The sequence below is a fragment of the Macrobrachium rosenbergii genome, chromosome 48, assembly GCF_040412425.1.
Source record: "Macrobrachium rosenbergii isolate ZJJX-2024 chromosome 48, ASM4041242v1, whole genome shotgun sequence".
Classification (NCBI taxonomy): Eukaryota; Metazoa; Arthropoda; class Malacostraca; order Decapoda; family Palaemonidae; genus Macrobrachium; species Macrobrachium rosenbergii.
In genome coordinates, this window is record NC_089788.1 from 25,606,413 (window position 1) to 25,627,513 (window position 21,101).

Consider the following 21,101-nt stretch of genomic DNA (forward strand, 5'->3'; position numbering starts at 1 on the left):
TTGTGAATAATGCTGGAATTATGACATAACTAACTAGTTACATATTTTCTTTGTCCTGTTTGTTCTGCACTCCCCTAAGCATTCTTATTAAAGATAGGTTAACACTGTGTTAGTATCACATTCATTATCAACTGCTAATTTTATATCTTGTGAATAATGCTGGAATTATGACATAACTAACTAGTTACATATTTTCTTTGGGCCCCATGTTTTAAGATGCCCTTTGTTTTTGCACCTGTTTAGAAGGTGTTGAATCTTTGCTGTGTTATACTTTAACTCAACAAATTTTCAGTTATTTTCACATATATAGCCACTCCTGGTTGTTTTGCTTCTTCATTGTAAATGTTATTCCAGAGGATCAGGGCATACTCTGTAGGAAAGACTATAGTGACCCTAGACATGTATTGAGTTCTTATTCTTACTGGCGTGTTTCTGCAGACTGCATAGGGTAAGAGACTTGTAAAGTGCAGGCCCATATGAAATGGCATCCATCGGTGCATGGGCCATATGAAGGGAGGAGAGGTTTTCTCACTATTGAATGCATCTTTTCTCCCCTCATGACCTGGCAGGCGCTTACTGCTCTGTTGCTTGTAAATTGTAAATTTAGCCTGCACCTTGCACAGCTTATTTGTTCCTTTTGTCTCCTTTCATTGTGTACTCATTCCTGTTCCAGTTTTGTTTCTGAGCCATACAGAATTATGTACACTTGAATTCATTTGTTTTATTTTTCAAATGTTGGTTTCTTTTATTACATTTTGCTTTTAGTCATTTGCCACAGTGTGATGTTGACACCATACATTATATGCTGTTGGCTTAAAATATTAGTGGACCATGGAGTCATCTGTTTTGTATATTTATCAATAGTATTTCTTTCTCATAACACTCTGGGAGTTAATGTTTCTCTCCTCTCAGGCATCTACAAAAACTACTTGTTTAGATTATGTTTACTCATAACCACTGTGAAGGAAATTCTTCACACCCCACATTGCTTTCCCTTTTACCTTTTTTTATACAGTACTGTATGCAGATTGTGACTAGAAAAGCATTGTAATTGTTAGTAAACTTATATTGTGAAAGGAAAGCTTGTCTTACAGATGGCCTGTATTTTCGCTGCAAATATCCTATTTGTTTATGCAACCTTAGGGAGCTCTTGCTGTAAGACAGGAAATTTTAACCTATAATTTTCTTTCATGACTTCGTCACCCGGAAACTAGTAATTAATACATGAAGCGATAAGCACAAAAGATGTTCTCCTAATGCAAATATGTAAATTAAAGGTTAAAACATTGTTGCCTCTGCCATCATTTGCAAGGTATTCAGTCAATTTTTCTTGGTACTGACTAAAAAAAATAAAGCAAATGGTAAATGTAGGTTTTTTTCTTTAAAATTCGTTTTCCACTGGTTCTGTTTTATTTCTGTCGATTCCTTTAAAAAATTTTTTTCTTTGCATTATGTGAACGTCCTGTTCTTATGTAAATATTTTCAGTGCAGTATTAATATCCTACTGTGTTTTTGCAAAGTTATGGTACAGTAACCATTACTAATCTCTACTGATCAATTGACCACAATCAATTGATTCCCATACTGGGATGTGTGGTATGTACATTTCTCCTGTATGGGTTACCATGAATGAAGTCAAGCAGGACTGCAGTGCTGCATCAGCCAATGGTCAGCAGTTTTGAGGAACAGACCACCCTTTGGAGGTAGTTATTTTAAATCTATATTTTAGGAGTAGGCTATAATATGATTTTGGATTTAAACTGAAGTGCTCTCTCAGTGACCGTAGGAGTCACTTTTTCATTCCAAGGTTTACTGAATCTAAGGTCTTGTGTATGCTGGAATTTATCTATATATAACTAACTGTTCTTATACCTCCACATTTTTTTTTCACCTTTCTTGCATTAAGGTCATTTATATCACTTGAAATAACTCTGTTTAGTTTCAGAATTTAGCTGTTGTTATGCTTAAAGAACTGTACTGTATAGTATCATACAGTATTGTAATTCATTTGTGGATACAAAATTAGATTTATATGAACAGTGCATTTCCCAATTTGAAGTACAATTTTGAATTTGGCCTGTAAGTGGTTTGAGATCCTTTTTTTTCAGACTTAACAATCTCCCCATAGACAGAATTCTGAAATAACTGAAATGCTTGCCACAAGTGAGCCTCGTAATGCCTTAACTAGAAAATGAATGCTCTGTAGTTTCACCATCATCATCGTAAACATTTTCACATTAACTTTCTTGTTACGTGGGTAGGGTAGGCGTGCAAAAAGTTATTTTCACTCTGCTGTCTCCTTCTTATGAATTCGTAGGCTATCCCACAGGTCCTCATCCTACTATTTCCATATCTACCATTTTTTTATTAACTTTTCATTGTTCTTTCTCATTACATGTCCAAATCAGTTGTTGGAAAATGAATGAGATCTCAGTTGTAATTCTCAGCATTTCATATTTATTTCTTATTGCCTGTTTAATCCCGCTTTGTAGTCCACTGTCTGCCCAAAATACCAGAAATATTTTGTTTCTTATAAGACCTGCTTTTCTGCCACTATATGGTTTTCCACTTCTTTCTCTTCTCCATATGCTCTTCTAATACATTTCTGGCATAAAAAAAATCTTACTGTTTGCATATTTTGTAATCCTGAACATATCTTATATCATTGGTTATATTCAGTACAAAATGCTGAGTTAACCCTTACACCCTTTTCACAGCAGCCACATGGTCACTTTTCATTTCATTTTCCTAGTCACCATAAACTTTGTTTTGCTTATGTTGATTTTCAGTTCTGTCCTCTATAGTCCACTCTTCCTCGCTTTATATATTTCCACGACTTCTTCCTCAGATTCTGCTGTTAGCAATAGGTTATCCATAAGCTGTATACTGAAGCATGTCCCAGCAACCTCCGTTTCTGCACTATTGTGGGTTTTTTTGTGACTGTTAAACAGCAGTGTTCAGGGCCGATCCCTAATGGAAACCAATATGTATCTATAATTTTTCGATATGCTGTATTCATGATTTATTAAAAGTATTTTCAGTGTTACTTTGAAAAAAGTTAGGGGCTTCATATGGAGTAATTCCTTCAATGTCAACAGTTGCACCACTTAAATTGTTGGGGATTGCAGTACATGTTTTGCAGTATTTGATAGCATTTTGTTGTGTTAGTTGTAGGACCAGTAGTAGGCAATGATAGATGTGCACCGTGGAAGTAGAGGAAAGCTTCTTATACTTGTTTTCCAAACTGGTGCTTTTTATCAAATATTATGCATTCGTGTAGATAAATTCTTTTATAGCTTATAGATTACAATGACAATTAGCTTCGAAAATGCATCGTTTGTTCTGGAAAGGAAACATTTTCTTATATTGTAGAAAGCTATGGATAACTTACCGACTTTTAATAGTATATTCTGTATCGGAATACAGGACCAGATATCATTAATCTCCATTTTATGTTCAGTATTGTACAGTGTAAACAAAACTAAACCTTTGGTATGTCCTGACTTTGTGCGAGAAGTGTTCATACTAAGAGCAAACCTCTTATTTTACTTGAGCATGTTGCTTACTGTAAGTGACTTTAAAGAAAACAGTTATGCTTTCTCTCAGCTGAGCATTCTGAAACTAGGGTTCTACTCTACTCACTGTGTCATGAAGCATCGTCCTGAAGCTTGATTTGTGATTAAATAGACATACCCTGTAAACCGTAAGGACATAGCTATAGTTGACCTGTCTTCAGTGTCTGTCAGCAAGCTTCCAACTCACTGTTTGCCATTCTCAGGAACTAAAGTGGAAAATTAATACCTTGTATTTCGTTTGGATAATATACAGATGTTTACTTTTTCCCCATTTTCACCAGTGTTGCTATCAAATGTTTTTTAAACTATCGTAACCTGAACTAAGCCGATCCCAGCAGACATGGTTCACAGATTTCTGCTTCTTCAGTCATACATCCCAGGGGAAACTACCTAGGCCAAGTCTATTAAGCCATTTCAAGACTTTCCATTACAATCTTATTACAGCATTTTGAATCTTCCCAACTTAGTTTACATAATAATGATAAAACTTTACTATTTCATTACAGTAATTTAGAATTTTTCAGGTTTCTGAGGGAAAATCTTTGGCATTATATATTAAAGGGTACAGATCTGCACTGTTTAGAGTGATGAAGGGCCCAAACTTATCAGTTTCATTAGAGGTTATGTATGCTGATGAATCATGACATGGAGATTCTTGACTATCAGTTATTTAGATGAACCCTATAGAAAACCAGAAGTACTCTTGGATCAGGTTTCCATGAGGGACCTCATTTTAAAGATCTTACTTCTGCTAGTCTATATTTTTATCCAGTACAGTTGCCTAGAATGTCGGATTTTTTCACTGGAGATGAATTTTTGGGCACATAAATCAGTGTCAGATGAAGAATTCATCCTGTTAAAGCTCAGTTTACTCAAGTCTTGATTTGCACCATTACATTTAATGACTGTTGTTCAGATTACATAAATCAAGGTTCTTGAGGGTATGGCTCAGCTTTATTTTCATTTTACCTAATAGACATCACCCATATTTTGTAGTTCAGTTTGCTGTCACCATAGTTTTTCATGTTCAAGGTGAGTCCTTTGGAGTTATTCCTCATATATATATATATAAATTATATATATATATATATATATATATATATATATATATATATATATATATATATATATATATATATATATATATATATATCTTCTACAGGTTTTAACATAGAAAAACCTGTTTTTAGTAACCACTGTGAGTTCTCAAAGGAGTTACCTTTAGGGTCCCACTGGGAACTTCTTAAGACATTGACTAAGATCAAGAATGATCTCAGTTTGTCTAGGCTGGAATAGTGCCATTGTTGGTATAGTAATAGAGGATAAGTGCCATATAGCAACTGCCCAGAAGATAACAATTCACCCTTCTTTGGCAGATAAGCAACAATTGGACAGGTGAGCCAGGCCCCACCACTACTCACCAGGTCTGTGAAAGAAAATATCTACTAAAGATTCCTGTGCCATTTCATCAGGGGGAAAAAACTATTTTTGACAGTGTAGCCACAGTTTTTCTTCAGAGGAGTATTAAAAAGAAATTGACAGGCGATGAAATGTCCTAGCTCCCGAGAAAAAATAATCCCCACTACTCAGATGAAAAATGGTCCATATTAACGTCCCATGTGGGTTTAATTTACCTCTACTATTCAGGATTCCATTTAGAGATTAGCAGTTAATAAGTATGTTTTGAAACTGCATTACAATGAGATTACTTACCTAACCATGCTGGGATGGGATGCAGGATATCTGCTCTATCCTGACAGTATCTCAGAAGGACCATGGCATCAGGGGTACTCCTCACTTTCCACCAGGAAGTTTTACAGGGCCAGGGCATACCATACCACCTACTGACACAGTGCAGTTGGAACTCTACAATTTCATGGTAGGAACGTCTGAGGAGTTCTGTCTTTGATAATCACCTTGCCAACTTGGAAATTTATAAAAAAAAAAAAAACCGTCATAGAAAGCCAGAAAAATTCCCATCTTCCAGACATCATGTAACTTAGAGAAGGAGTGTGGTCCACCTTTTTAATTAAGTACACTAAGATCATTCTCGGCCCAAGCAGTGAGATCAGCTTGTTAGTGGTAGGGTGTAAAAAAAGAGGACCATCTTGAATGTTAGCCATGACATCTAGATAAACCTGGGGCGACTGAGTGACCAGATCAGGCATAATGTCTTATCTGTAATAATGAGTTCCTACAGAAGGAAAGGGGATTTCCTATTAAATGGGTCCTTGTTCTTGGCCGGGGGACAACAGCAAGTAATTGTTAGGTGAATTTTTGTTCCCCTCCAAGGCAGCAGAGTTCATTGATCCCGGCTCCTGATGCTAAGGCAGTCAAGAAAGCTGTCTTTTGGAGCATATGAGTTGTAGTTGCTTTGAGACCACCACTAAATTGAGGAGATGACAGGAGTTGAACCTTATTCAAGGACTTGGTAATAGAAGTCCTTGTAGGGGCAGATGTCTGCAGCACAGACCTCGGGTAGGAGCTAAAGACTTCAGTATTGGAGCAAGGGCTCTGACAGCACAGTGTTGTATGTCATTATTGTGGTAGTGGCAAGGCACTTATCCTCAAACAGGTGGGTCAAAACATTTGGAATGGTTTCAGTGGTAATTTAAACCAGGCTTTATGTATGGAGGCAATCCAACCACTTTTGCCATACAGACTGATGTTGCCAGATCACCACTGCTATGCAGACAGGGAATCACAGGTGGACTAGGAACCATCGGAGGAGCAAGAATATCAGGGGGAGGACCAGTTCCCTATTAGGACCCTCAAGGTCAGATTGTAGCATGGGAGAGCCTGGATCCCCTTTCTTGGAACTCATCACACTGCAGTTACAGACATATTTACCACTAATTTTGTATTTTATTATTTGCTGTTTCGGAATACCATCATAGAATACTTACATTGAGGCATACTGACCAAAAGTATATAAGACATTTCAGTTAATGGTAACAAAATCATACAAGTCGGAATGTTGCCAAACTTTGAACGTGATATACAGTACTGCAAATTTAATTTCTGGCACTTAAATGGGTTGTCTGATAAGTGGAATATTGCCAATAATTGAACGTGATTTGCATCAAACTTTAATTTTACCACTTATCCAGGTTTTGACATGGCTCATTCCAATGAGAATCCTCTTAGTTAACTGGAATCGATATCCTCTCGGTAAGTTTAATTGGCAACTACATTGTACCAAGGCTTAGAGATGGCATTTAATGTTTTAGTAAGTAAGATGCTTATCCCTGTGAGCGAGATACTCAACTGACAGAAGATATAGCTGCTTTTTTTCATTCAAGAGGAATGCGTCTCATTGCTAACTTATAGCCAGGGAGCAATATGTCAAGTAAAATTAATGCAAATTTTGTAAAAAACTTTTTGTATTAGTGAAATTTGCTTAACTAAAATCTCCTGTTAATGATAATCAGGTACTTCACCAAGCAGTTTCAAGTATCTGGCCACTCTTCCACTCAGTCACAGAGCTCTCCTACATTTTTGTTGAATTTATTTCCAACTCTGCAACTTATTTTTGTTTCACCTAATTAAGGGTTACACTGTGGAGTATTTGGGTTGTATCAGTTTTATTTCTCAAGACGTTATAATTTGTAACTGCCATGGACACATTGTTGCTGTCAAGTATGTAAATTCATTCTTCAAGATTTTTACTTTTAATTCTGTATTGTCCATTATCTGAATACTTTTCACTATGAGTAACATATCATGGAGATGTAACCAAATCGTTCAGCTGCCTATGGGCTATGTATCTACATCAAAAGGATATTATAAAATGTTAGTGCTGAATGATTTTAGGGCCTTTCCAGAGCAAGGTTTAATTTTTCCTAGCCATAATATTTGTTGTGAATTGCTAAAAATCCATGCAAATGTTTTAGACTAGGAAGCTTCAGAAGCAGATGCTGTATTTATTTAGTGGCATTTTGAGCACTTTACACCCAAAGGCTCTGCTCTATGTCAGAATGAACTTTGCAAAAAGAAAAGTACATTATGATGCTTAACCGATGCTTCATTGTTTAGGTACTATATCACGTGGAAGCTCATTGGAATATTATTAAATTAATATTATACAGATTTGCTTCGAGTAAAACCTCAGAAACTTTAGGATGTAGCAACTCTTGATGATGTAATTCTAGTGTAATGCTTAAATTATGTTGGCTTCTTGGAAGAACCATGCAACCTTTTTGGAGGTTTCTCCTGCCTAGTAAATTTCATACTTAGCAAGCATGAATTTCTGGATCCCAGTAAGCTTCCTTTTATTTCATTTTGAGATCAGATCTGGACTAAAGTTTGAATAAGCACATGTAAACCTTAAACAAGCTATGAAGAACAGTCAGATTTCTTAAAGAACAATTAAATTCCCCATTTGATTTCCATTAAACATCCAATAAATCATGACAGCTGTTGAGTTCGGCCTTAAAGACAGACATCGTTGAAGCTGCTGAGGAGGCCAAGCTTGCTCGTTTATCTGAATCGGACGCAGCATCCCGAAGGTCTTCCTTCATCCGAAGACCTGTTCGTCGCACACTTTCAGGCCGGTCCCAAGTCTCAATGGTAGGTCACAATATTTTATTGCCATGTGTTACTCCTGAAAACAACAGATGTCTTTGCTATTGTCTTCTTGTCTTGGAGCAGTGTATTTAAGTCTGTGTTGCCTTTCCAAGGTAAGTACAGTACAATACCATATTGCCTATTTGTGTACTGTATGCTGTCTGCTACACGTATGTTAAATTGTGCCTTCTGTCCATAGTGTACTTTTAGACGCTATAGGTTTTATGTTCATTGTGTCTTAACATAGCTACTTTCTATCCATCATCATTTATTTCTCTGCAGCATGACTATGGAAACAGAAACTAATTAAATGTGTGTATGTATAAACTAAATAATAACAAGAAGTAGTAATACTAGTAATAGTAATATATTTTTAAGATATCATCTTGCATTTATTATAATATTGAAAAACAACAAACTGTAGTTATAGGTTGATGTAGGGAAAGCATTTTGCAAACATAATCCAACCAAATGTAAACTCCTTCCTCTCAAGACAGTAGCTCTGTGGTGGAGTTTTGAAATTTGCTTCTAGTGTATTTTATGTCAGAGAATTTGGCAGTTTGTGTGTTCTGATATCTTGCATTTATAGAAATCCAATAAGAGTTACATTACAGCATTAAGACTGCTTTTGTAATTTGCTGTAAATGAGTAGCTTAGACATTTTCTTATCATGCCATTTGAGACTTCCCAAAACAAGTTATCATCAGTATTGCTATCTGTAACAGCAAACAAGCCTTACCAGGTTACTGTTGATATTCCATTTTCTGTGCACCAGATTACTTAGATTTGCATTAAAATCCTTCTATTAATGGCAATATATGAGAAAAAATTCAGGCCATTGAGTAGGAAGCCAGTCTTCACTAATGTTCCAGAAAACATGTTTTGTAAAATCTCTTTTTTATTTTGATTTGACTGGTTATAGTAATTCCATGGAAGGAAATGTATCACTTGTATTGACATGAAAAATGTAAGATAATTATTTTGAAGAACCGTTCATTCATAGGTTTCCAGCTGGTAGATAATCTTACCATCAATTTAAGTAGATTGTGGTAGTAGCTATTAACATGCTGTTGGATGTCGGGTGAGTTTTATTTATTTATTTTTTGTAACAACAGTCCTCTTAGAATAACTAGCTACAATATAAGTATCAGAATGAAAGTTAATTATTTTTCTCTTTGGCAGGGTTCAAGGACATCACGCACCACGTCACGAAGTGTTCGTATTCATCCCCGTCCTCGTTCACCTCCTGCTGTACCTCATTCTCCACCACCATTGCCCTTGTCACCTCCTCCTCAGAGGTACAGTTGATATTGTAGAGATTTAACTTTGAAGAGCAAGTTTTCTCAGTTTCTGTCATCAACCTGCATTTCTGCAGCTGCAAACACTGAAAATTATTGTGATGAAGATGAAGGCGTTTCCTTCACTGCTCAGTGTTTAGTCATGTCATTTGTTGAAAAATCTTTTTAATCACTGCATCCTCTTAATACTAACAGTAATTTTTGTGTGATATCCTAACTTTACACTTGAACCTCAAAGAGATGACAGAATAATGTTATCAGAGTCAGAAACAGACTTTTTTTTCTTTCCAGATCAGTATTCGGGACTTTAAAAGGGTCATATTAATGGAGAGGTTAGAAAAGGAATACGTTCTTGATTTTGTATGACTGGTTTATGACAGGAAATTTATATTTAACACTTTATTGCAGTTCCCTTCTCAAGTTATCCTCAAAATTTCCCCCTAATTTAGCATTATGCTTTCATTTTTCTCTTTCATTCTCCCTTTCTGTAAGGTCACCACTCTCAGGACGCCCCAGGCCACCCTCTACCTTACCACCATTACCTCCATTGCCTCAGTTGGATGGAGGATATCTGGCAGACGACTCTACGGCTCATGACTATTCTGAAATCGAGCCACAAGAGCCCCAAGGTATTTTAGAAGTTTAGTCTATTACTTTCACAATATTTTCATTTAAGTTCTGATTATATCAGAGTCCACGGCAAGCAACAGACTAGGCTCAATTTGAATTTATGACTTGAATACCACTTTGCAAAAACCATATTTGTGTTATGGAACTTACCCAAGCTTCAGGTTTTCTTGTACTGAATGTGAAAATTACTGGGCTTAATAGTTTTCAAGCATAATTGCAATCATTTTTAAACTGCTGTTGTTTTAATGTTATTCAAAGTAAGTATAAGAGAATTCAAAATAAGTATAATAAAAAATTATCGGTTGTTTTCTATCAATAAGGCTAGACAATAAGTAATTGTAGTTCAGTTAATCAGAATTTTATTGATCAGTCAGAGAAAGGTTAAACAATATGTAATTATAACAATTTCCACGTCTGCCAAAATAAAGCTAAAGAAATTTGGTAAAGGGGAGAGAATACTGCTTTACATGCATGGTATCTCAATTAAATATCGTTTTGATTTCTTTAGGTTTGGCTCCAGTCTTGAGAAAAATTGTCCAGTGGGCCAAATTTGGTTGGGAGTTCATGGAATCTGTTATGATATCTGCCACTCATCAGTTAAACAGACTTTCCAAGGACTATCGCTATGTTGCCAACTCTCTTTCAGAAGAAAAAAGGAAGCTCAAAGTAGGTACCATTTTCTTAAAACTCATGTGCGTAATGTGTTTCCCTTCCTCCTGATTAATAAATTGACAGTTCTCTAAATAAATCCTCTCTGTAATTCTCAAGATCTTAGTCTTCTCTTTCATCAAGCATACAGCTGAAACATTCCCATGTTTTTAATACTATTTATTAGCTTAATAATATTAAACAAACATTATTCAGATCTCTTGTAAAGTGTTTCCTAATTGAGTTTTAAAAACATTAATTGACAAAATGGTGCACTGAAGACTACAAATGTATCTCTTGGAATTTTTGCACCAAGACTTAAGGTAAAAATTACCTTTATGAGGCATATTTCAAATGGATACAATAGGATTTAAACAGTATAAAAGTTACTTGTCGCAAAGGCAATTAGATTAAAGGAACAGATATTAATGGTTACATATGCTAAGTATTTGTATTGCAATGGTTACAATGGTAAGAGGCAATATTGCCATTAGATTACTGCACGCAAGCACATTTTGCTTCTAGTTTTACCATTGCCATGGTATGAATGGTTTTATTTTAGCTCTAGTGAAAAATGTATCGGATTTCACCAAATATGAACTTATGAGCTGGAAGAAATTCTTAGTCATCTTAGTAGTGTAGTGGTTTAGCGGCTAACCTCATTATCCTAAGCTGGCATGGGTTTGAATCCTACTTAGGAAGGAGAATAATCTACTCATTCAGTTTTCAGGCTTTCATTGGGAAACCTTATGTTCAATAATATTACAGGTGTCAGAAAATGGCCATTACAATAGATGATTAGATTTAACTACTTAATAAATACAGTATAAATTTTATTTTTACGATTAAGAAAATATACAGTATATAAATTTCTTTAATATGCAAACTCACTACTTTATGGTGCAATCTCCAGACATTTCCCTAAATTAAAGAAGAGTCCCTGCTTCCACCTGTCTGAGTATGCATCCAGGTACCTCAGCACCTCTGCCGGTGGCACTGGTGTAATATTCACCAGCTGCATTAAGAAGGGGTAGGCAGGTGGGCATTTTCTGGTACATTAGTGGGTTTGTATATGAAAAACTAATTTTATTTTTAAAATTAAGTATGTTTAGAAACAAAAGGTTTTGACAAAGGAAAAATCTATTTCTGGGGAAGACCTGTCTTGGTGAAATTACCATCTAGCACATATTTCTAAGTAAATTTATTTGCTAAACATACCAGAGAAAGCTAAATGCAATGCTGGGTTACTACCCCAGTGCGAGCTCCATAAAATGGGTCGTATATAGGAAAGGGTGAGTGTTGCCACTACCACCGACCTCTGCCCTGTAGAGATTTCCAATCTCAAAATCCCCAAAAGGGATGTCCCGCACCAGCTCCCCGATTACCAACAACTCAGCCGCCATATTGGCATTCCAGGTTAGCACCCCAAGCAGTATGCTGCTCAGGAAAAGGAGGAATAGCGGTGGGTCACCGGGTGACCTGAGTCTTCCCAGAAATAGATTTTCCTTTGTCAAAATCCCTTTCTGGGCACGGCCTGTGTCTGGGTATCATAACGAAATTAAACATACAGCATAGGTGACCCCTTGAAAACTACTGTGATGGAGAGAAATAAAACCATAGAGTAAAACTGGTTTTAATTGCAGCAGAAAAAATCTCTGTAAAAACATGAGAACAACAAGTCAGGATCAAGCCCCAAAGCAAACATGTTATACAGTAATTTAGAACATGATTAGAAATGACTTACTCACTAACAAAAAGGGACAACAGACAATATGTAACATAGTCAGAGTCAGGCTGCAGAGAGCATGCCTGACCCAAGGAAAAATGACAAGGAGATGTGAGGCCCAGCAGGTAGGCGGAGGAGTGACAGAATAGTTAGAATGCATAGTGTGACCACCAGAGGAAGGGCCAGTGGCTGCCGCCACAGTGGAAAATTTTAGGGCCTCTAGGATTTTGAGGTAGTGGGCGTTTGAACACTAATTGATTTCCAACCGTATATTTTTGAGATCATCAATTCATATAATGGAAATAATTAGTGGAGGTGGCCACCGCCCTGATATCATAAACCTTTGGAACTGAATCTGGGTTAGCTTGTTTAATAAAATACAAGATTTGTTGTCTGATGGCCTTCAATGAAATAGTTCCTGATGCTATATTAGAGGTTCTGTCTAAATAAGCCTTTAAAGCAGTGACTGGACATAATGACAGGTCTTGTGAAAGGGGGATAACCTTCCAAGGGGACCATCTATCTTGTGGATCTTCATCATGGCAAAAACTTGAGATCCGAGGGCTAACAGAACTTCTCCTGACGGGAGGAAATTGATGGTTCAGTTCTCTAGAGAGAGAGGACAGCTCAGAAATTCTAACTGAAGCTAGCTAATTAAGAATAGGTCTTTCCTTAACAGACTTGAGAATGAACATTTTGATTATCAGTATCTGGTACTAATTTAAGAACGTCATTTAAGAACCAGGAAACCGTGTGGGCGGGTTGCTGGTCTCAAACAAAAAGCGCGTGCTCTAGGAATTGATAGAAAAATATGGGTCTGTTAAGTTAATATTAAAGCCATGTAAAAATATCTTTGTTAAAGCTGATTTGGCTGTAGTAATAGTACTAGAGGCTAGACCTTTTTCAAATAATGACCTGAAGAACGAAATTGCAAGGTTCATGGTCATTTCTTTAGCTTCAGATTCTTTCAGGAATAATGCTAATTTCTTGACTGCTGAGTTGTATTGTCTGAGGGTAGATTCCCTTTTGTCTGATTCTAGAGCAATTAATATTAACAGGGTCAATGTTAGCATCTTTCTGAGCTGCGAATTTCATGAAATCCATAAAGCTAGGGCATTTTAGATTCTTGGGGAAGCTGACACAGTCAAGTTGTACTATTTGTGTCAACTTTGGCCTGGGGATTTGTATGCACGGAGTTTCAGCTCCAGAAGAAGGAAACCAGTTGCTCTTGACCAGTTAAGGTGCTACCAGGGCCATGACCTTTGAATGTCTGAGCTTGTGTAAAACTTTCATCAACAGGATTCACTGGAGAAACAGGTAGATCCTCTGCCACATGTTCCAATCTATTGACATTATCTGTGGAGTGGGCCAGAGGGTCCAGGATTGAGGCCATAACATGGGATTTGTGGTTGCTTTCTGGCAGAGCAATCTACCTGGAGACCTGGGACCTGACTAAAATCCCACTCGAATGATGTTTGTCCAGGGACCATTCCGACTCCAGGAGTTGTTCTGGACAGAGAATCTGCAATGACATTCAGACTCAGATGGGTAGCTGACAAATGCTACGGTACTTGTTGCTAGGGGGAGAATATTGCTATCATTACTTGGTTGATCCGGCTCGACTTGGAGCCCCCTCTGTTTATGCAATGCACCACTACCGCACTGTCCAAAACCAGCCTGATATGAATTAGTCTGGTTGGACGCAGTTTCTTTAGGGTTAGAAAGACTGCCACTGCTTCGAGAATGTTGATATGGAACTGGCCAGACATAGTGGACCCGCGTTCCTTGCACTTTTGTGTTGAGAATATCCTCCCCACCCGCTCAGAGAAGCATCCCGTGAATCACCAGCGGAGAAATTGAAGCGTACTGATTTTGACAAGCACTTGACTGTTGACCAGGGCAGGTCTTTCTCAACACTGGCGAATTAGGGACACCTTGTCTCTGAATCTGTTGTTTTAGCATCCTCCACCACACTCTGTTTATATCCTTTCAGTTTGGCTTTTCAGAAGCAGATCTGTTACGAAGCAAACTAGAAGGAACTCGTTCACTTGCCCTGCCGTGCGGCGGAAAGCTTTCCTGTTCTTGGTGCCTGGTTGCTTTGGCTATTTCTCTCCGTTTGGCTGGCAGAAGAGACAATTGTGAGAGTCAGAGTCCCTGGATCACAACCATTGAAAATGAGTCTCAGAACTGGCGGGATTTCTCCTGTTTATTTGGAAGCCTAGAATTCCAGAAAACCGATTATATGGCTGTTGCTTTCCGACATTCACTGGCGTTGGATGCCCCAAGATTTGTCATCCAGGTATGCGGCCAGCATGATCCCCTGTGACCGCAGTTGTTGGACTACTGTATCTGCCAGTTTGGTGAAAATTCTGGGGGCTATGTTGAGCCCAAATGGCATGACTCTGAACAAGTAAGCTTGCTTTCCTAGTCTGAACCCCAGGTAAGGAGAGAATCTTCTCACAGCCGGGATGTGATAATAGGCGTCCACAAAGATCTATAGAGGTGAATTCGGCTCCCACGGGGAAGTAAGGTCCGTACCTGCAGTTCAGCATCACGAAACATGCGTGGATATCGTGAACGAGACAAGTCTAGGATTACTCTTTGCTGTGGAGCAGCAGCTTTCTTTGGAGCAGCTGAACAGTCTGCCCTGAAATTTCAGGTGTCTCGCTTTCTTTATAGCCCTCTTTTGGAGCGAGTCCTTCACAAAGTCCTGGAGGGCTTTGGGGCCCGGTGACTGATGGAATCTGACTAGCGGAGAAATTTCTCCAACTCCATCCCAGACCATGGAGACTATGCTGTGGGTCCACGAACTGAAGGTCCATTGGTCCCGAAAGAGATACAACCTCCCGCCTACCTGAGGAGCCTCACTGGGCGGGGGATGATCTACCTCCTCTGCTACCTCGGCCTCCCCTCCCTCGGGAGATGGAATGAGATGCAGATTTGCCTCTAAAAGAGCCTCTGGCTCTACTTCCCCTGGCATTTCTGTTGAATGCCCGAAATGCACCTTGGCTTTCAAATGAAGCGTTGAAAGCCGGAGATGTCACATAAGTAGAGAGCGGCGTGTGTTGGGCTGGCTGTACCAGCACATACTGTGCTGAGGCACAGTGCTTTGAGGTTGAAGGCTGGCCGGCCGGAGACCTGAACAGCCTGCAGCACAGTCTGGAGTATGTGGTCTTTTAAACTTTTTAGACCTCTTCCGGGTCTGGGATTAGAGGTCAGTCGTTGGCTTCAGCTTGTGGGAGACCCCAGCGGGAGGCGGAGGGCTTTGGTTTGCCTGGTTGCCTCTGCCAGGACTGTGTTTTACTTCTTTCTCCGGAAGAGGGTGGCCACAAAACAGAGCTCTTCACTTGAGCCCATTGGGCTCGTGCCTTATAGTGGCTGCATAAGATATGTTTTCGACAATTCATGCGACCACTATGAGTCGTGCAGGTCCTGTTGGAATCCTGCCAATAGGAGTTTGGTAAGGACCTGGAGAAACTTCTTCGTTGTAGACAACTGAGTTGCCTCCGCCAAAGTCAGGAGATGCAGGACCCAGCTCAACCTGTGGCTTCGATTCGGCCTTCAGAAGGCTTCGGGATTGCAGAGCTGCTCGGCTGAGAAGAGGAGCGCAGTCGGGGTCGAGCCTACCCACCGTGAAAGTGGCAGGCCTTCCAAAAATCAGAATCTCAGGGAAGGCGAGAGAGGTGGGATCTGTCTCCCGGAGTTGTGGAAGGGACTTACCCTCGATGCCTGCCTGACTGGTAAGCAGAGCTACCTTAGTCGTCCAGGGGGTGGGGATACCATCCCTCACCGAGAGGCGTCGTAGCGTCCTTTGACAGGGGTGAGTTTAGTGTTCTCGGCCTCCACTCTGTGGCGTGCGCAACAGGGTGGATTGTGCCTGGTCCCTCGGAAGATGACAGTCTCCTTCGGGACCTTATCCGATCTTATCCAGGCTTCCTTGGTAAGCCTGGCATAGCCTGGGTAGGGAGGCACTAGGTCAGGTGGGAAGAACTCCAGCTCCTCCAACCTGCGAGTACCCAGTCCTTCAATGGTGAGGGTATCTTCATGCTGAGGAGCATGAAGAGCCAGGCGCCAAGGGTTTCCCTTATCAAAGGGAGGAAGACCGGAAGCATCCGGAACAGCATAAGACTGAGCCGCTGCTCTGGCGCGCATAAACCCAGAGAGCAAGCTCTCCTGGTTCTGCACCTTCTCTGCCAGAGATTTCACCGACTCACCAGAAGACTTCAGGCCCGAAACCAACTGGGAGGAGAGTTCGCTAATTCTGGCCTCCACCCTCTTATCGAACTATTGCAGAAGTTCTGCCCGAGCACTCAGGGTCAAAGTCGGGACGGGGGGGCTCGCCTTACTTGCCTGGATCTTGATCCTTTCAGGCGGGGCCTGCAAACAAATGAAAGCGGCACGAGACTGGGGGCCGTGACGACTTCAAGGCTCCGGGTGGGGCCTCTATGGTCTGAGACTTTGATGAGTCTTAGTTTTCACAGACTTTGCTTTGGGACAGTAGACCTTGACCTGTCCTCAAGTAGAAGGATTTCTCAGAATCCTCTGAAGGAAAAACAGAAGAGGAAGGGAGAGCTAAAGAGGATCAGAACTGTCTGCCTCACTTACCCCCTTACCTGCAACCTGGTGGTCGGTCAACGCTCATCAGCTCAAGGTTGATGTTGGTGCATAGCCTCCTCCGCTGCCTCTCGCAGATGGCTTCTTCTTCGTAGGAGGCTCCATCATCTCCACGGATCCCAGCGATCAAGGCGCTACTTCCCGCCGGGACGCGCTGAGATCCGGGCGCGGAAATAGAGGAGTTACAGATCTCCTCTACAGAAAAAGAGCGTGGGCTTCCCCAGCAGACGTTCCTCCCGAAACCACCAGCCCAGGTCTTGGTGCGACAGCGAAATTAGCGGGAGCTGCAGTCGGCCTGAAAGAAGAGAGAAGTGCTCACTGCACTTGAAATCTCCAACTGCCATATATATATCAATAAAAGGCCACAAAATCAGGAGAATAACGATTAGTGGACATAACACCGACTCATCAACATAAGCTGCGTGAAGCGTAGCACACCTCACGGCCGTCAGGGTGCAGGCGATCGGGTCCCGACTCGGACCACGCGGCGGTGCGGCCGACACGCCACGTGTCCACAGGGCTGCTGAAGGACGCCGTGCACTTATGCTCTGACAACGTGCCATCTGTAGATGGACAGATGATACATGAATACTAATTAAGGCACGCCGGAGTAGAATTACGCCGGAGATGAGTCTTAATTTAAAATGACTAACCAGACATGCAAATGGTCGGTCAGGCCCGCCAGAGTTAATTCAGTATTAGGATGATATACAAGATACATGAGTGAAAATGTTAAGGACCGCCGGAGTAATTCCGGTGCTACTAGAAAACCTTAGCCTATGATCATACGTCATAAACAATGTAACGTTGCATAGATACCGCCGGACACAGTCAGTAGAATATAAGTAAATACACAATGCCAGATAGTTAACAGTACTGCCAAAAAACAATGGTTATGATACATTAGTTTATAAACTCCTCTTTGATGCCAGAATGAGTTACACCATACTTATGGTGGCAGGTGGCGGAGGCGGGGTGTGCGTCAACCACACCATACCCACGAGGTCGTTATTAAAATGGGTAATGGGAGCCCGACAAACTCGTGGAATAAGATCTGGCCAAAGTCGAATCGTTCCTAGGGTATATAATTCGATGTTCTAGTTTGCATTGAACAGGAAAAAACAAGGACAATAACTGCTATGAAGGCGGACACCGGGGCGAATTGATTGGGTGAATAGCACTAACTGGACACCGAACTAACTCTCCACGGGGTGTCGGTCTTAAGAGAATGACGTCCCTGGGCAGGGAGAAATTCGGTCACGCGTCTGATGCTAGGGAAAGGGTAGGGAATAGTCAAGTGGAGGGAACCTACGGCGGCGGCCAGATGGGTGGGGGACACCCCCTGAACGCGTGCCCCCACGGGGTGTCGATCATGGAAGCGACGCAAGCGGGGAGAATACCGTGCACTCCAAATGCTAAGGGGTTGCAAAGTGGTGGTAATCAATTAGTGGTGGCCAGGGAGTGGGGGAGCACCCCCTAGACACCAAAAGAACTCCCCATAGAATGCCGGTCAAAAGAGATCGGCGTCCCTGGCGCAGGGAGAACTAGGGAAAACCACGCAATGCAAAGGAAGGGGTAAGGAATGGTTAGGCTAGCGACACGAAAAGGCTCAGGCAACCTCGACCCAAACTTCGCTTCCCAATGACAATTTTTACGCTGAGTAGGAAGACAAGCCGAGGATGGAAGGGAGGTGGGGAGGAGAGGAGGCCTGCGATGCCAGGTTGCCTGCCCCGACACCGGCAGCTCGGGACAGGAGTAGGCTCACGAATGAGAAGACCCTCGCTATTCTAAGCCCAACCTTCACGAAGACCCAGAGTCCGAGTCGGTAGGCCCAAAATAGGAAGTGGGAAAATCATGAGCCCTAATAACACCCATCAGACCAGACGATGCAGTCAGGGAGGGCCCAGAGCGTGGGACTCTCCTACCCACCCATATCTCCCTCCAAGCCTCAAAAGCGACCTGGTCGGAGGAAGTAGGGAGCAAAGAGCGTGAGGCCCTAACCTGGGCTAACCTTCCAAAGAAACAAATCAGCTGACCAGGAGAACACAACACAGGAACTATCTGACTAAAGTAACACTAAAGTTAACCAAACAATGTGAACATAACGCCAAATAATATATCCGTACCAGAACATAAAATAATAAAAGGACTCATGTCGAAGAATGGGCCAAACCACTGCGTGACATATGGAGCAGGTTAGTAAATAATGGCAAACCATACATTCAAAGCGTAACAATAATCCAAAATATAAATGTCATCCGTTAACTTATAAATTAGAAAATATAAATTAGCATAACAGTACCTCTCCAGAGGAGTATACCCGTGCTGGAGGAGGAATGGGTCAAGGGAGAACATGGAATTATGATCACAAAGACGAGAGGGGAAAACCTCATAGCCTAAGATAAGCGAGGACCCTCGCCTCCCCAGGGAAGGGGTAATTCGGAATAAACAAACTCCGACAAGGAGTGAATATGAAAATATGTAAATAACACATATATAAAACATATTATCATACCGCAAAGGACAGAGAATCATACTGCTAAACCAAAGAAAAGCGTTTAAGTGCGTGTGAGTCCAGAGAAGAGCGGCGAGACCGGCGTCATATTCCAACCTTATAATTATCAATTAGAGTTAAATAAAAGGCCTCAAAACATAAAAAACTCAAAGGAGATGGTACTCAACTTAGATGAAGGAAATTCCTGGTGGTGTGCCAGCGCTGGAAAAAGCAAAGAAGCACACCGTTGAAATTCACAACAAAGCGCTGGCTCGTGCTAAAATGGAATGTCAATATGGCGGCTGAGTTGTTGGTAATCGGAGAGCTGGTGCGGGCTTTGTAACGGCACATCGCTTTTGGGGATTTTGAGATTGGAAATCTGTACAGGGCAGGGCCGGTGGTAGTGGCAACACTCACCTTTCTATATAAACTCCATTTTATGGAGCTCGCACGCAAGTTAGTAACCCCAGCAATGCATTAGCTTTTCTCTGGTATGTTTAGCAATAAATTTACCTAGAAATATGTGCTAGATGGTAATTTCACCGGGTGACACAGGTCAAAGCCCAGAAAAGCTATTTAGTTTGGATGCCTATGGTCAGCAGAAGTTTTCCCCTTCCTTAAAAGTACCCTATGTAGCAGTGGTGGGCTAGTTGTTGTGGCAAACCTGGCAGGTTTCTTATTTGCCTTATAAGGTGTGCCAGCTCCACCTTGTTACCAGTTGCTTCCAGCACTTCTTCAATGACATATGGTCAGATTTATTTATACTTTCAATGAAATTTTTGTAAATAATGTAAATGCTGTTGTTCTTGATTGATTGTATTATTATTGTTTATTGTTCAGTGGATTTATGTTATGTTGCTGTTGTTATGAATCTATTTATTAGTTTTGCTTCTAATTTTGTGTTGTTGATTTTAATTCTTTCTGGCGACATTGAGCTGAACCCTGGGCCTGCTACTTATTACTGTAAGAAAAATTCCAGAGTACTTTACTCAAATATTAACGGCCTAAGGTCACAGTTTCTTGATCCCGAGAGTCGTGCCATTAACTATGATTTGATGTTTTTATGTGAGACATTTGTAAGTAGTAGTAAGTCAATGGTTGAATTTTTTAATCTCAGGGTTTGATGGACCTGACTATATTTATCATTGTAACATCCCACATGTGCAAAGTATGGCTGTGTACACTGTCTGGAGGACCTGTTTGTTGTCAGAAAAATTTGGAGTGTAGTTGCCATGAAGTACTTTGTTTTAAGATTTTCAGTAAGTTCTATGTTTACATATTTGCTGTTTACTGCAGTCCAGATATCGATGATTCTATATATGACTGTCTCTTAGAGAGGATTAGTATGGCTCAGTCACTGGATTCGAAAGCTTCATTCGTTATTCGTGGAGACTGCTGTGCAAAGCACAACAAATGGCTTAATTCAGATTCCACAGATCAACATGGCAGATCTGCTCTTGAGTTCTGTGTATCCTCCAATTTTATCCAGCCAATTGAGGAACCCATGTATATTTCTGGTAATAGATTATACCTCATATTCACAGATCTTG

General features: G+C 40.6%; 1 protein-coding gene across 9 annotated transcripts in view; it reads left to right on the plus strand.

Annotated features, from left to right (window-relative positions):
- Positions 1-21,101, plus strand: part of Piezo (piezo type mechanosensitive ion channel component) — a 366,537-nt gene that overhangs the window by 239,539 nt on the left and 105,897 nt on the right. For all 9 annotated transcript variants that reach the window (XM_067091426.1, XM_067091428.1, XM_067091429.1 and 6 more), the window contains 4 exons: positions 7,992-8,144; positions 9,324-9,439; positions 9,932-10,068; positions 10,578-10,735. In XM_067091426.1, coding sequence (XP_066947527.1) covers positions 7,992-8,144; positions 9,324-9,439; positions 9,932-10,068; positions 10,578-10,735 — 564 coding nt within the window. The remainder of the gene's footprint in view (positions 1-7,991; positions 8,145-9,323; positions 9,440-9,931; positions 10,069-10,577; positions 10,736-21,101) is intronic.